This window comes from Antennarius striatus, chromosome 3, assembly GCF_040054535.1.
Source record: "Antennarius striatus isolate MH-2024 chromosome 3, ASM4005453v1, whole genome shotgun sequence".
In the NCBI taxonomy this organism is placed as follows: Eukaryota; Metazoa; Chordata; class Actinopteri; order Lophiiformes; family Antennariidae; genus Antennarius; species Antennarius striatus.
The window spans coordinates 12,066,645-12,082,512 of record NC_090778.1 but is presented as its reverse complement, the minus strand read 5'-3'; the positions used below and the strand labels follow the sequence as shown (position 1 = coordinate 12,082,512).

At 38.1% G+C, this 15,868-nt stretch overlaps 2 protein-coding genes across 5 annotated transcripts; one reads left to right on the top strand and one right to left on the bottom strand.

The window, feature by feature from the left end:
• The first annotated feature begins 87 nt into the window (after nt 1-87).
• On the top strand, nt 88-6,527 carry LOC137592753 (ras-related protein Rab-27B-like). 4 transcript variants are annotated; one of them, XM_068311127.1, is made up of 6 exons: nt 88-1,508; nt 2,322-2,494; nt 2,631-2,716; nt 3,215-3,318; nt 3,491-3,614; nt 3,870-6,527. In XM_068311127.1, the coding sequence occupies exons 2-6, from the start codon at nt 2,342-2,344 to the stop codon at nt 4,057-4,059; spliced, it is 657 nt and encodes a 218-aa protein (XP_068167228.1). In that variant the 5' UTR covers nt 88-1,508; nt 2,322-2,341; the 3' UTR covers nt 4,060-6,527. The 4 variants fall into 4 exon arrangements, with proteins under 4 accessions (XP_068167228.1, XP_068167226.1, XP_068167227.1 ...); XM_068311125.1 differs by having other exon boundaries at nt 2,286-2,494; nt 3,870-6,526; XM_068311126.1 differs by having other exon boundaries at nt 2,258-2,494; nt 3,870-6,526.
• Nucleotides 6,528-10,859: 4,332 nt separating this feature from the next.
• Nucleotides 10,860-15,473, bottom strand: LOC137592998 (alpha-N-acetylneuraminate alpha-2,8-sialyltransferase ST8SIA3-like). The gene is made up of 4 exons (XM_068311550.1): nt 15,178-15,473; nt 13,442-13,564; nt 11,763-12,320; nt 10,860-11,277 (listed from the first exon to the last, which is right to left on the bottom strand). The coding sequence occupies exons 1-4, from the start codon at nt 15,330-15,332 to the stop codon at nt 10,995-10,997; spliced, it is 1,119 nt and encodes a 372-aa protein (XP_068167651.1). The 5' UTR covers nt 15,333-15,473; the 3' UTR covers nt 10,860-10,994.
• Between the last annotated feature and the right edge of the window lie 395 nt (nt 15,474-15,868).

Genomic DNA, 15,868 nt, shown 5'->3' with positions numbered 1-15,868 from the left:
TCTCTTATAACATGCAGGATATCAGTTGAATAAACAATACACTTAATTGCATTATAAACTATTTAGCACAGAACAGTTGGGTGATTTTTTAAAATTTTCTTTACAGCACTTTAAAAAGTGAGAGAACCCTCAGAGAGGACTTACCTCTGTCAAAGCAGCTAAGCCTCCCCATTATGTCATTGTATCTAATAGCCATAGTCTCATGATGCTCTAACATTCATAATATGATTCTGCATCACCAGATCCAGATTATTACTTGGATCAAAATCATACTGAAGCAGAGTTTATGGGATGTCATAAAGTGTGAATACATCCCACAAAGGGGATGTGTTGTAATTGTCAGTGTTGGTGTGTTCCTCTATCTGTCCGTCTGTTAGCCCACCGAATATCTTCGCAACCATTGCAGATAGAAAGATGAAACAAAAACCACATTACTCGGGTGGCAAAGGGGATGAAAATGGGATGATGACCTTGACCTTGAAAAAACTAGGTCATGGTCAAATTTCAACTATTGTACACTCAGGAACCGGATAAGATAGAATACCAACGGAGAAGGCCAGTGTGAGTAAGACCATAGATCAAAGCTAGTGATTTAATACAAAAGTTTCTTAAATGTACAAATATATTTTTGAATTTGATGGATAAACTGATGTACAGTATTAATATATTTGTAAAAATATTCACTTAAATACTAAAATGAAAATTTTATTTTTAGCAAGACAACAGTTGTAAAAGTCATAGCAAAAATTTAAAAAATTGCACTGGATACAAGTGATTGCACACCAAAATTGTTCCTCAAATGTTACCATTCAGTATGTGCAAATATATGAGGTATTGTAAACTTAAACCTGGTTTTCTGCAGTGCTTTACTGTAAAGAAGACTATTGAGGGTACAGTACTTTGACTTTGTTTGCTGGCATCTAAAAATTGTCCTTAAAGTCAGCAATCAATAATTTCATGTCATTTCTGGTTTTAATGAAATCTGCATTTCTGATTTTAATGAACAAAGAGGACTTCAAAAGTTTTAGTATATTTTTGGTTTTATCTGTGATGTTCATATTATGTACAAGTCATTATTTTGCCAGTGTTAATACTCATTTAATGTTGCTCAGCGCTAGTACAGAAAATAAAACATATGGGCAATGTGAATTAAGTCCGTTCTTAAAATGCCTTTTGTTGTTTTCATGTTGTCCACAGAGGAAGGATTCCTTCATTGAGCCTCTAAAGTAGTTGTGTAATTTCTACTGAACTCCACAAAGGCACACATTATTCATCAGCAGAGACCACAGTCCAGTTTTCAAAAGACCTTTTTTTTCTCATGAAATACCATAAAACCAAAAGTCTGTAAGGCACAGCCTCGCAAGCTTTTTCTTCTGCTATGAAACTCCTCCCTGGATCACATGTAAGAAGGGGAATGGATGTGCCATCACATCATGACAGTGATTATTTTATTTAGGACAAGTTGAGGAGCCTTCGAATGGACACTGGCCCTTCGTCCAGATAGACTGGTAAGGTGCTTTTTTAATAATTTTAAAGGATCTTTCAAACACAATTGAATTTGAAACTGGGAATATTTTTGAAAATGATCAAATATGTCTGAGTTTCCTTCTGGAATTTTTTTTTTTCTTCAAAATCAATCGCTGTTTGTCAGGACTGATCATTCAATCTCTCCTTTCTCTCTTCATTACAAAGATCTCAGTGCCATAATTCATACACATAGGAACTCGCACTTGATTTCGCTGTAGTACCCCATGTTTATATTGTTGCTGAGTTCAAGGTTTTATTTTTTAACATACCAAAAAAAGTAAATTCCTCATGATTGTTTGTGCCCTTGGGGACTCAAATATTTCTTGCATGTTAAAATCTGATTATCCATGCTTGCATTTTTGTCCTCTCTTGCCCCAGCTGCTAGTGTAATGATTGCATTGCTGTGAACTTAGTAGTGTCATGCAGTGATGACTTGTCTGCCCCAAACAGTTCAAGCCAATAAAAGGAGTTCTGTCTGCCAAACAGTTTTTTTTTTTTTACATTCTGGGTAGTCTGAGAAAACTAGTGAGGCATTTGACTGCTCATGTGGAAGCAAGCCTCAGTCATGTGCTCGTACCTCTCAGATCAGTCCCTCATGAAAGTGGATTCAAAACATCCCACAAAGCCTGTGTTATTATCCTGACTCTGTAGACTGAAAACTGCTGTATATGTGGAACTATTTTATTCATAATTTAGAATTGTAAGTATTTACTTGGCATCTCTTTCTCAGAATTCTTTGAACTTTTATAATCTACCAGGATACATCAAAACGACGTAGTAATCTTCTGTGGCAGGTAGCGCACTTGTCTACACAATGGCGACCTCAGACTACGACTATCTGATCAAGCTACTTGCCCTTGGGGACTCAGGCGTGGGAAAGACCACATTCCTCCACAGGTACACTGACAACAAGTTCAACCGCAAGTTCACAACCACCGTCGGCATTGACTTCAAAGAAAAGAGAGTGGTGAGTGCCACTAAGTGCCTCTTCTTTTAGTGAGAATATTCAAGATTTAAAAAGTTGTCTGAACTGTGTGATTCTTGACACTTGTTGAACCCACGTCAGAGTTTGATTGGATTATCTGGTTTGTGGTTTGTTTCAGGTGTACACCGGGACAGGGGCCGATGGGAGAACAGAAAGGAACTTCAGAGTCCACCTTCAACTCTGGGATACGGCAGGACAGGAGAGGTAAATCAGATGTGTTTGGGATGTATTTAACACTTTAAAGCAGACTGAGAGATGCAGCAGAGGGCTTAAAAAATACTGTTGGAATGAGCAAAAAAAAAATGCTGTAACCACAAAAACAAGTGACAAGCAAGCAGTTCTATGAACTTGTTAAATGTTAACAGAATTTTACACACACTATAAAAATGCATATGGAGTTAATGCATTGTCTGGATTACATGCAGTTTGTCACTGGGCAATGCAAATTATGTGCCTTTTATAATACAAATGGTGAGAATATTGGCTTTGCTCACGTTAAATTGATAAGTTTCAATTCGCTTCAGATAAACATTTTGTAGTTGTAAGCAAACACCCAGAGCTGTATAAGTTTGTATTTAGAATAAAATCACTTAGAGCTCGGAAAACACCAACCTCCTGTTGGGAACAGGAGGACTGTCAGGATGGTTGAAGTATACACAGTAGCTATGTCTAGCAAAATATCAGTTCTCCATGTGTTTTCAGGTTCCGCAGCCTCACTACAGCTTTCTTCAGGGACGCCATGGGCTTCCTGCTGATGTTTGACTTGACCAATCAGCAAAGTTTCCTCAACGTCAGGAATTGGATGAGTATGTGTCATGTCAGCAACTTTGTTATAGATAAATGATTTTTTGTCACTAGGGGGTAGATGTAAAACTGCATTTTACCTTGACTACAAGAATTTCTTCAGCTTTTCAAGCTTGCTCATGCGTGTCTGTTTGCTGCACATGGGTTTAAACTTCTCTGCCTGTGGTGTTACAGGTCAACTACAGGCTAATGCGTACTGTGACAGTCCAGACATCGTGCTGGTGGGCACTAAGGCAGACCTGCAAGATGTAAGGGACGTTCACGTGAGGCAGGCAAAAGATCTGGCAGAGAGATATGGGTGAGGCAATGTCTATCCGTTTGTCTGTCTGTCTGACTGTGTCTGTCTAACTGTCTGTCTGACTGAATACATGCCCCAAATACATGATGCTGCTTTTTAACCACAGGGAGGAGCAATTGAGTTGGTTTCAACCTACCTCTGATTTTCCTGTTCCATCTTTAGAAAATGTTTTCAATCCTGTGTGTCAGGATTTCAGTCAACATAGTACACATACAGAAAGAATATGTTGAAATAGGTTTGATATTTTCTCATCAGCATCCCTTACTTTGAGACAAGTGCAATGACGGGTGTTGAAGTGGACCAAGCCGTGAGCACACTGCTGGACCTGGTGATGAAGAGGATGGAACAGAGCACTTATGGTGGCCGCGGCTCTGAGCCCAATGGCAGCACAGTCACCAGCCATGATTTACAGGGGACCCACGACAGGAGGAAGTGTGCCTGCTGATGCTACTAACAGCAGCCTCTCTTTTACACTTGTCCCAGTTGACTATGCATTTTTCAATGTTATTGTTTTCAGGAGTTGGACTACTAGAGGACACAGAAAAGAATTTGACTTTGTAAAATCAATTAAAATACAATCCAGTAGTGGAACTAGTAGTGGAACTCTTGTACTGGAAATCTGGTCCAATTCACTTGAAGCAATATTGTAAGAATTCCTTCACTGTTATATTATTTATTCACCTCTGGAGAAGAAAAAGGAAGTAGAAGAGACTTCAGTTTTTAAGATTGTGTGTAGTTGCTGAATATGTGTCGTTTTCCAAAAACTTGGATGATGGATGAAATAGTTGTAATTCACAAAAGAAAAAAGAATTATCTTCAAATGGGTTATCTTGGAGAAAAATACTGTTTTTATTTGACACAATTGATGGAAGAAATATGCAGGCAAGCAGTGTATATTCATCATGAATTGTAATCAAAAACCATTTAAGACATGATTACATTTGTTATATTTCATGATTGTTTTTGTTAGATCAAACAACATTGCAAAGTCCCTTATATGGTATGACTTGTCTACAAAATGTACATAAGCAGGCAAGCTTTTTTCTATGTATCATGAAACAAATTTGCCATGCAGATCAAACACAGGAATGTTAAAGGGTTGTTGGAGCTGATCCTATACAGTGCTGCATTTGGAATAAAGACATTTTATGTCCACTTTCCTGTCAGGTTAATGTATTGCACAGAAAGCTTTACTGTTATCATCACAGACTTAAGTATTATAACTTTTTACACACATTCTACACATTGGCTTTGAACATTAGGAGAATCCTTCTGGAAGTGGAATGTGACCAGCATTCATGTCTGCTCCTGTGATAAAACATATCTGTATAAATTCCACAATACTATGACTGACACCATAAATACAAAGTTTTAAATGATTTTGCGCCATAAAAGTGATATTCCACATTAAATAAGGGATATTCCACTTCAATATGATGCATGTTGCCATACAGTTTTGAAAATATCAAATGAATTGGTGTCAAACTAAAGTAACATTCTCCTCCAGACACTGAACTACTCTTTGGTGTACCTATAGAACATTCCTAATGAACTACAGAAAATAAATTATTTTCTAAATGTACGTATCTATGAAATCATCAGCCCAACTTCTCCATCAGATATGTCAAGGTGATCATTCTTATAATGATTGCACTGTGATTTGGAAACACGTAAGTTCACTATCCGAAATGAGACAAACAAAAGATTTCTTTCTTGTGTGGTACAGAATGGCAAGCAAACGTCAACCACACTAAATTTGAAACCACACACTTCTTCTGAGGAGTGTATGAGACAACACTGCTGTTTACTAGACCTCAGCACTAAACCAGAATGTTTAAGTAGGAGCTCATGCTGCAGTCACGAGATGATCATGTGATTAGGTTTCAGTGTTTGGGGCAGTGTGTTTCAGTTTATTTAAAACACAAGATCTTCATACAAAAAATAAATCTTGTTCATTGTTAAGATGATCTATAGAGGTTTGGTCCCATGTGAAATATATCAGTAGGGTTCTGATTTTAGCCTTCAAACATCTCCCTTGAAAAGAAATCAAATACCAGTAACACAAACAATAACAAAAATTATATAATAAACATTTTACCCTCATATCAATCTTCTAAAAAGTCATATAAAAAACTTGCCTACAAGGCTTTTAAGTGCTTCACATGCATATATTTTAAATGGGCCATGCTCTTTATATAAGATGCAGTAAGGTATAGCTACTACTCCTTTCTCATCTTAACATCACATTGTAGCAATATTATTTGTTGCTAAATCATTCATTCATTCATTTTCTTAAGCACTTCATCCGCTTGCGCAGGTCACAGGGAGCTGGAGCCTATCCCAGCTTGTGTTAGGGTGTGAGGCGGGGAAACTCCAGGCGTGACACCAGTGCACCGCGGAGCTACACACACACACGCACGCATGCACGCACACACACACACACACACACACACACACACGCACACACACACAAACACACACACACACTCACTCCTATGGGCAATTTGGAACGGCGAATTAACCTGAAGCGCATGTTTATGGGGTGGGAGGAACCCGGACAACCCAGAGAGAACCCACGTAGACACGGGGAGAACATGCAAACTCCGCACAGAATGGGACTCGAACCCGGACCCGCCTTGTTGTGTGGCAACAGCGCTACCCACTGCACCATCGTGTCCTGCTACATAATTAAAGAATTCAAAATATGTGTCCAAAATGTAAAGTTTCCTCATTTTTTAGCCACGCTAGCACCATGATTAAAGTCACAAGATGTTAGACAGGTGTTAGTCTAACCAAAAGCTGTTTAAGTCAATCCACTGGACGTTAAGAAAGTTCTTGAAGATGTTTCGTCTCTCATCCAAGAGACTTCTTCAGTTAGTCTAACATTTTTTATGAATTACTATACAATTGTTTTTCCAGGAGCCAGTTCCAGCTCTTTCCCCATACAAAGATGTTCTGTTCCTTTAGAGTCAATATTACAATTATTATTATGAATGTTGTTTTCCTCTTTTTTTTTTTGTATCATCAACACCAGCTTGTTCAGGTCTGGTCAACAAAAGTATTTGAGTGTCACTTTAGCTTTAATCCATATTGGCCAAATTTAAAAAATAATGAATGAGATGTGAAATTATGCTTATTTATGTATTTATCTATGTATTTATGTATAAATGTATGTATGTATGTAGGAATATATGTATGTATGTATGTATGTATGTATGTATGTATGTATGTATGTATGTATGTATGTATGTATGTATGTATGTATGCATGCATGCATGCATGCATGCATGTATGTATGTATGTATGTATGAAGTTATTTATTTATTTTTATTACTATTTATAATGATAATTTAAAAAGGACTGTAAAACCCATAAAACATACTACTGTAATGTTGCCAATGGATTTCTGTAGAGTCGTTAATAATTCTAGTTCCAGCTATCACTGTCTTGGAAGCACCTGACTGTCCAAATCCCTGCTCATCCAAAAATTAGAAGGAAAGAAGAGATTGGGTGGAAAATACAACCTAGTTACTGAATCATCCCCACCCAACTCAATATCAAGCTAGTTTATGCTGAAAATCTATATTAATGCTATATTCACACAAAGTGAAGTCAAGTTTTTCCTTCAGTTATTTTGACTCCGAGTTCAGATAAACAGCCTGACTTGGCACAGAAATTAGGTGTCTATGTGTTCTGTCCCTCTGTTCCTGTCAGTACTATTTACAGCACTGAAAATACTAACATATTCCAACATTTTAATGAAAAAAGTCCAGAGGTACCACCACTGCATGTAAAGGTACTCACATTTTGTGAGTATATGTCACACAAAATAGTAACCCTTTGCCTGAATAATCCATCATTTTAGGCTTTAATGAAATTGAAACATGTCAGTTATCTTTAATGTGTACCTCTTGAAACTTCACATGGAAGGGAAAATTGGTTGTTGAGCACAAAATCATCTGGGTACAAGGCTACAAACTCTTCTTTTTTTTCAGCCAGTGGCTCATATACTTGGCTGCAGCATCAAGTCATCGAAAGATTCAGCATCTTGTTGTTGTTTTTTTCCATCTTGCTCAAGCTGTTCACAACAGACAGGGAAGATGATATGTTGATGTAGTAACACCTACACTATAGCAGTTTCAGTGCTTGTGTCTGTAGGATGTCATAGCCAGACACAGAGAATGATATGCAGACATGACATGCCATGATGCTTATTGGATACGTCTGTAAGTTCTCGGTTCTCCAGGTCATGGCTATCCAAAGCTGTTTAAATCAATCCACTGGACGTTAAGAAAGTTCTTGACGACGTTTCGTCTCTCATCCAAGAGACTTGGTCAGTTCTGAAGGTGGTTGGTCATGTCCCAGCTTATTAACCCTTTGGGGTGTGGTCAGTGTTATTCACATTTCAACGACCGCAGTTGACACCCCCTGGGGTTGCTAAGGGGGTGTCAAAGGGGGTTCGTTGAAAGTTTCACCGAACCTTTGTATACTAATGAGGGTCATTGGCATGAGACACATCACCTGGGTTAATCTGCTGAGACATTTTTTTGGAGTTTCGAAAGGACCTGATTGGTTTCAAGAAACTTATTGGTTATCATCCAAGGCTAAGTCCCCACAGGCCGATTGGGCTGACATGGGGTAATATAGTAGAGTATAAGGTTTTAATTGCTGTTCAAGGCGGTCCCTGACGAAGCTTTTAACACTTTCACGTTTACTCAAATGTTCTGCAGATTATCACTTTGTAGATTTATTTAAGTGGCTAACTATGTATTGGCCAGGAGCAGGAGTGATTGCCTTGTGTCTTACAACAAATATGACATTGTAAAATGACTAGAAATGAAAAAGAACTTAAAAAATCTTTGTAATAGATTTAAAGATAGATGGTACAACCTGTATTGTAATTACACAAACATAACTTGGAAATATGTTGTTTTCTGAACAATAAATATCTTGACTTCTGTGAGAAACCGTACATATATATATGTGTGTGTGTGTGTGTGTACAGTATGTGTATATATATATATATATATATATATATATATATATATATATATATATATATATATATATATATATATATATATGTATATGTATATATGGCTGTTCTGAATGTATTTTCTCCAAGACTCAAGTTCACGACTCAAGTTCAATCCACAAATGTGATTTTTGCGAAAACAAATTTAATGAGTCATTGAAATAAATATGTAGTTTGATGTAATATGGAAGTAACAGAGCTTTGTAGACATTATTGTTTTCATTTGAAATGTTGTGATGAAGATCTCTTTGAAGTGAGTATAAATGTTTATATACAAGATGTTTTAAAGTTTTATTCAGGTTATACAATGGTATGAAAAAGTTTGGACACCCGTAACAGTTGGCTGTTTGAATCAACAACTTCATTTTAATCTGTCAAAAAACTGATGGACACAGCCATATGCATCAAAACAGAATTATAATTAAATTTCTATTTCTAATGTAGGACAGAAAACACATTACCATCTTGTAGGACACAGTCTTGTCTTCAGCCATTTTTTCCGCATTCTGTGTGGTGGTGGTTGCTACAGGCTAATAATAAAATATTAGGTTTTTATTCTTATTTATTCTACAGTAACATGATATTATTGGCTTTTAACACTTCAAATGTGATTTTACAATTCTAATATTTGCAACGGAAAGACGTAAAGTCAAGTAAAATGACGTAAATGATTTTTTATTTTCCATGATTTTTTTTATAACACTGACGTATAATCAAGACTGATGTAACTCAAATTGAGAATGATGTAACTCAAATCTTAAGGTGAGGAATACCTGTACTGAGAATCACGCTAAAGATCAGGGTCGCATGGATTCCACTCAATATGAGCAGATTCTTGAGATTAATATTCAGCAATTAGTCCCAAAGTTGAAGTTACACTATTACTGGATATTTCAAAATGACAACGATCCAAACCACTGCTCAAAAATCTACTCTGGCATTCACGCAAAGGACCAAGAAAAATGTTCTGGGATGTCCATCCCAGTCTCCAGACCAAAATATCACTGAAAATCTGGAGATGATCTGAAGCAGGCTGTCTATGCCTGGCAACCACCAAACCTAACCAAACTGGGGATGTTTGGGGAGTGGGATTGGTCCAAAATACCTCCATTCAGAAACTCATTGGAAGTCTTAGGAAGCGTCGAGAAGCTGTTATTTTTTCAAAAGGAGGCTCTACAAACATTTATGTTTTTGTCCTGCTGGGGTGCCCACATTTTTGTACCTGTAATTTAGATTTTTTGTGTGTGCATATTTTCTATCTTCTGTTAATCCAATAAACTTCGATTCACTTCTGATATATTGCTGTATCCATCTTTTTTTTTTTTGATAAATCATAATGAAGTTGACGATCCAAACACCAAATGATTTTAAAATGAAAATAACGGAAATTGTCAGGGGTGCCCTAACTTTTTCATACCACTGTATTTAGCAAAGTAAAACTAGGAGGAGGCCATATTGTAGCAAGCATTATTAAACAGCAGTTTCCAAAGATCTAAGCTCTATGATTCAAATGCAGCTTGTAGCGTGGCTGCTGACCTGTTGTTAAAGGTTATTTCAAATGTCCCAGCATACTTGCTGCTACTTTTTTACACCTCAGTCTTTTAATGGCACAATGCCATCATCCATCTATGAATTATGGCTTATTATTGGAATGTTGATTCTTGTACCAAAAAATTGTAGAATCTCAACAAAATTGGAAGTGGACAGTCAGTCTACAGAGCATAAAAGATGCAAATATTGAGAGTAAAGGCTTGTAAACAAATACCATTGTCTGGAGTAGTGCAGATTATCTGACACCTAATGGGGGGAAAAGGGTCTAGAAACAGTAACTGCACTTCTCCTGAAACACTGAATCTAATTACAAAAGGAAAAAAAACACTGATCTAACTCTTTCCCTGAGATTAGGCAGTGATTTTGATTGCGGAATCATTTAAACATTTCAAAAGTTGATTAATCAATAAATATTGTTTTAAACAGAATTGGAAGATGCAGGTGTGTTTCCACACCTGAATCCTCTGTGGACTCCAGTTAAAATATATACTTTTTCTGTTCAATCTGTTTAGCCACAGCAAGCAGCCATGCAAAGGAGAGTAATGGAAGTAACTGAGAAGCATCAATGTCCAACCTGTACAAGACAACAACAAGTGTGATTTAAATCCAGAGTAAGCTTGACATCTTCATGTGAAAGTAGAGTTTTGTCTGAGTGTGTTTGTACAATGTTGGTGTCCTAATTGCCCTTAGTACTTATCATGCATTGTGGGTCATAACAGAAGCACTGAGCTGAACTAATGCAGCTGGGTCAAGCTCTCTGGAGTCAACTCCTAAACCATCCACCACCCGCGTGTCTAAGAGCAGTGTGTCAGGCTGAGTTTAATCACACCTTCTCTGTGCAGTTTGTAGAGCAGCTTGAACTCACTGGGCAGCTGGTGGGTCTCCTGCCACTTAGTGGTGAATTTTGTCCCTTTCTTGTCATAGTAGTGGTACGGCAGGTCCTTTCCTGTATTTGGGTCCCAGCCAAAAGGCCAGAAGCCATAGAGATGGATCTCATCGCACATGGCAGAAGCCAGGGTATACATAAGGATTCCAGTGCTGAGGCGTTTAGGGGACAGGTTTTTAGTTTTCCAGTACCTGTGACAGGAAAGACAAATTACAGACAAACTCCAAAAAATATCTTGACTCAACCTTCACTATCTACCCACCGTAATCCTTTTTACCGTGTGACTGTACTTTCTCATGTTTTCCATCGATTCTGTTTCAGTTTAAGTATATGATTTAAGCATTTTCTACAATACTACATTCAAGGCAACTCAAATGGACACTTTCATAAATACTGAGGTCATGAGCCCCCTCGACCCCCAAAAGACACCCGTCTTAAAGATTAAAACTGCTATGAGAAATTTAGTTATTTATTACATATTAACAGGTAATCTTAAAGCAATGACAGGTAAATGGGAATCTATCCTGTGGTGTGGCAGGGGGGGTGTTATGCTCAGTGCATGGCAACATTGAACTACTGCATCAGGGCCCCTAATTCAGCCAAACCAAGCCAATTTCGACTCCCATTTTTTTAACTTTTGACTCAACAATCTCAACAGTCATATCAACATTCTTACTTGTTAACGTCATGCATGATGTTTCCTGGCCAGGCCAGCTCAATCTTCAGTTGGTCTTTGTGCTCCACAAAGAAATCCACCAGGGTTCTGGTTACTGTGGCTGAAGTATGAAGGAAGAAAGCAGGGATCCACAAGATCGCTCCCTCCAGCTTCTTCAGATTGAGGAAGAAATTATTCCTATCCTGAATAGTGAGCAGGTTATTGTAGTACCTCTCCAGGATGCTTGGGTTAAAGGTCGTCAGGTTGGTCTTCTTGCCCACATCCTTTGAGTAGATTTCTGTGGGGGCAAAGTTGCATCTGAACACAAAGTCGGCCTGGTCGATTTCAGGACCACAGTGACTGCCAGTCAGGATGCCGCTGTTGCCCACCACAGAGCATATGCTGTAATGCTTATTATGGATCGGAGAAACGTCTGGGAGCAGGGATTTGAAGTTGTTGCTGATGGAGAACACATACTTGTGACTGGAGTAGTCAAAGTGCATCAGCTGGCCAACATGCACTTTGTTCTTTGTGAGGGAGAAATTGTTGGGAATGTCAATATAGTTGAAGATGTCTTTTCTGGAAAAAAGATAATTGTACAGACTGATTTTAGCAACAAGATTAAACCATCACACAATTTTAAAAAATACAAATGCCAATTAAAAAACTGACAGCAGCCTTGAAATAAAACTTTAAAGAAATTCATAGATTTTATTGCTCATCAGTCTGTCAAAAATGCTGACTGAGCAAAATAGATAAGGCGTCTATCAATAAACATTGACAACACAACGAACAACAGCAAAAATATGAAGTAAAACCAGATTAAATTGATGGCAATAAAACAATACGTTAAAATTTTAAGAATTTTTTCAAGAGATCTTTTTTGATGTGATTTGAGAAATTTTAATGGTTCTGAAAGCAAATCGTATCCTCAGGCAGACGAGGCCAGAGCCGAGCTGGCAAGTTGTAATTTTTCTTATCATTAAAATTAAATGAGTAATAAATACTTAGAGCTAAAGTAAGAAACATTGATGATATGTAACCAATGAAAAACCTCCTTCCTGCTAGGCCCATTGTTCTGCATTGAGGACCTGGCTTTTATTATTTTCAATATATTTTCCTGATGTTACTTCTATACTTTCACTTGACAACCATTCTAGTTTTTACTTGGCACAGCAAGGCAGTTTGAGTCCCGCTCTATGTGGAGTTTGCATGTTCTTCCCGTGTCTGCGTTGGTTCTCTCCGGGTTCTGTGGCTTCCTCCCACCTCCAAAAACACGCGCTTCAGGATAATTGGCCAGTCCCAAATTACCCGTAGGAGTGAGTGTGTGTGTGCATGTTTGTCTGTCTGTGTGTGGCTCTGCGGTGCACTGGTGTCATGCCCAGAGTTTCCCCCGCCTCACGCCCTAAGCCAACTGGGATTAGCTCCAGCTCCCCGTGACCCAAACGGCGGATAAAGCGGTGAAGGAAAATGGATTGATGGGAATTTTTGAAGTTTCTTTACTTGAGTAAAATATGAAACACCTCCTACTCTTTTGCTTCGTCTCTAAAACTAGACAAACAAGCATTCTTATAACTACGGAGTTACAGAATCCCAGACTATCCTCAGGCTTCAGCTTTTACAGACGAAACAATCCCCAATGTTTTCTGCAGGATAGAACAAAAACCATATAAAATAGTTTTACAAGTAATCTCTCCTACCTCTGCTGATTAAAAGCAGTCTTGTTGAACTTCCATTTGGAGGGTTTTCCTTGGAGCTCTTCATTCAGGGCGTTAGTTAAGGGGATAAAGGAGGGATCCAGAAAATTCATGGCAAATTGAGACCTGCAAACACCAATCATAAAAATGTAACCATGAGTGTTATAAACTGAAGGTTTACTGTGTTATTTTTTTAATTTGGTCCTGCCTTAGAAATGATTACTTAACAATTGTTTTATTTTAATAAAAAACAAAACAAAACGGAGCTTCTCACTATTTATTTTAATGGATTATTGAAATGGCAGTTAATGCTTGACAGCACAATGATTTTCAGTAGCTGTTGAGTCTATAATAAGAATTCTTTGCAAATACAATACAGACAAATGTTTACTTACTCAAGTAAAACTAGTGATACTGCAGTGTGAGATAACTGAAATAAGACAAGTAAAATCATGCAATCAATGCATTACTAAACATACTTAAAATACCAAATGCAAATCAGCTGATTTCAAAATTAAGTACATTTTGTCACAGGTTTATTGATGTACTGATGTTGCAGCTGCTACAAGTGAGGCTCTGTTAAAAATAGCAATACTGTACACCATACTTTGTTGAATTTACTTTGTATTATTAAATAATGTCTTAACACTTAAGTGATCAAATTAATGTTGTAATGATAAAAGTACATTACAACATTCAGTACAACAGCACTAGCAAAAATGGCATTTTATAGTAAAAATACCTCAAAAATTACGCTTTTTTTACACTATAAAATACTTTGTGAACATACTTGGTTACATTTTGTCACTCTACGAGAGCATAAAAGGTCAGAGTGTCTAAAAATAAATAGTTCAGAAGTGTACTTTGACCAAAAACTACATTTCCCACAATGCAGTATTTAGGCCCATATTAACTTTTGAAGAAACGTTTTTATCAAAGTTAATGTCTTAACTTGTGTTTGATATTATTTTTCTTTATTAACTTGGGTAGTTTGATCCTTGATTGATAGAGTTGTGTGGGTTTCATAACCTGACAAATTAAATAGATTTATGTTATAACAGAGCAACAAGCAAATGTAATGTTTGTAATTTGAATAAGTAATAAATTCAGAGTTATTTACCACTAAGATGTAGTTCCATTTATTTTACTTTACATTGAGTTACATTTAGTTACATTTATAAGTTACATCTGGCCCTTTGAGAACAGCTATTATGCTGATGTGGCCCTCGGTCAAAATGGGTTTGAAACCCCTGCTCCATGGAGATCACATGATTTATAGGTATAAAATAATAGAGTATCCACATTCATCCTCTTAACGATGTACAGCAACTTATGTCATATTTTAATTAGTTTTGTATAGTTTCCATTATTAATAAAATTTACTGGGAACATAACTTCTTTTACACATAAACGTGTATTCATTGTGTTTCCAGTTTTCTCCATTTTATCTATTTTTGAGTGGACCTTTGAGTTGCTTCATAGAAACAACAAGTTCCACGGAAATAACTTCACTGTCCAGTGATGCTGTTGATGAGGATGCAAACCTGGACAGCAGCCACAGATATGTGAGGTCATTGATTGACAGCTGATGGATTGATTGATTGATCCATAGGAAGCAAATGGTCCAAACTGATCCAGGTTGCATTACGCACACCAGGCCTGACTCCTCTGTTTATATTTACATCAGACGGTATCAGCATCCAATCCACTATCTCCTCTACTAAATCACAAACACTCACCGAAATCCTGCGTGGAACATGATCCTCGGCCCCCCCATGTATTTGGAGGAGGCGAACAGGCTGTCTTTTCTCAGAGACACATAACTTATGAGGGACAGTATGAGCACAGCGACGCACAGAATGACCAAACCCAAGGCCTTGGCGATGCGGACCATCTTGGCAGCGTTTTCACACCCCCCCCGTGCAGCGTGGCGGTGGGTTATGTTTCCATCCCCGGGCGTGGACGTGGATGCTGCCCGTCTGTAAGACAGCCAAACCCGGCGCTCAGCGGCTCATGTGATCGGGTAAAATGGACGTCTGATGGTGGGCGGATGGATGCATGGTGAAGGTGTCCCGGCTCGGAGCACTCTCATTCCGCTCGGCCTGCCTTCCCAACCCCCCCGGACTGCTGCTACTGCTTCCTCACGCTCTCCTCCAGGCAGCCGGTTAAATCAGAGATGGAGCACAAACACACACACACACACACACACACACTCACACACACAACACACCCAGTCAGCGAAAAGACGAGCCCCGTCCGCCACCAGCAGCAGCATCACCTCCTCCTCCTCCTCCTCCTCCTCTTCCTCCCCCACCCTCCTGCACTCAGCTCTGGGCATGAAGGAAATCCCCTCTAATAATATTGAATGAGATGTAAACGTAGATCAGAAACAGTTTAATCCTATACATCTTCTATTTCCATCTGATATGT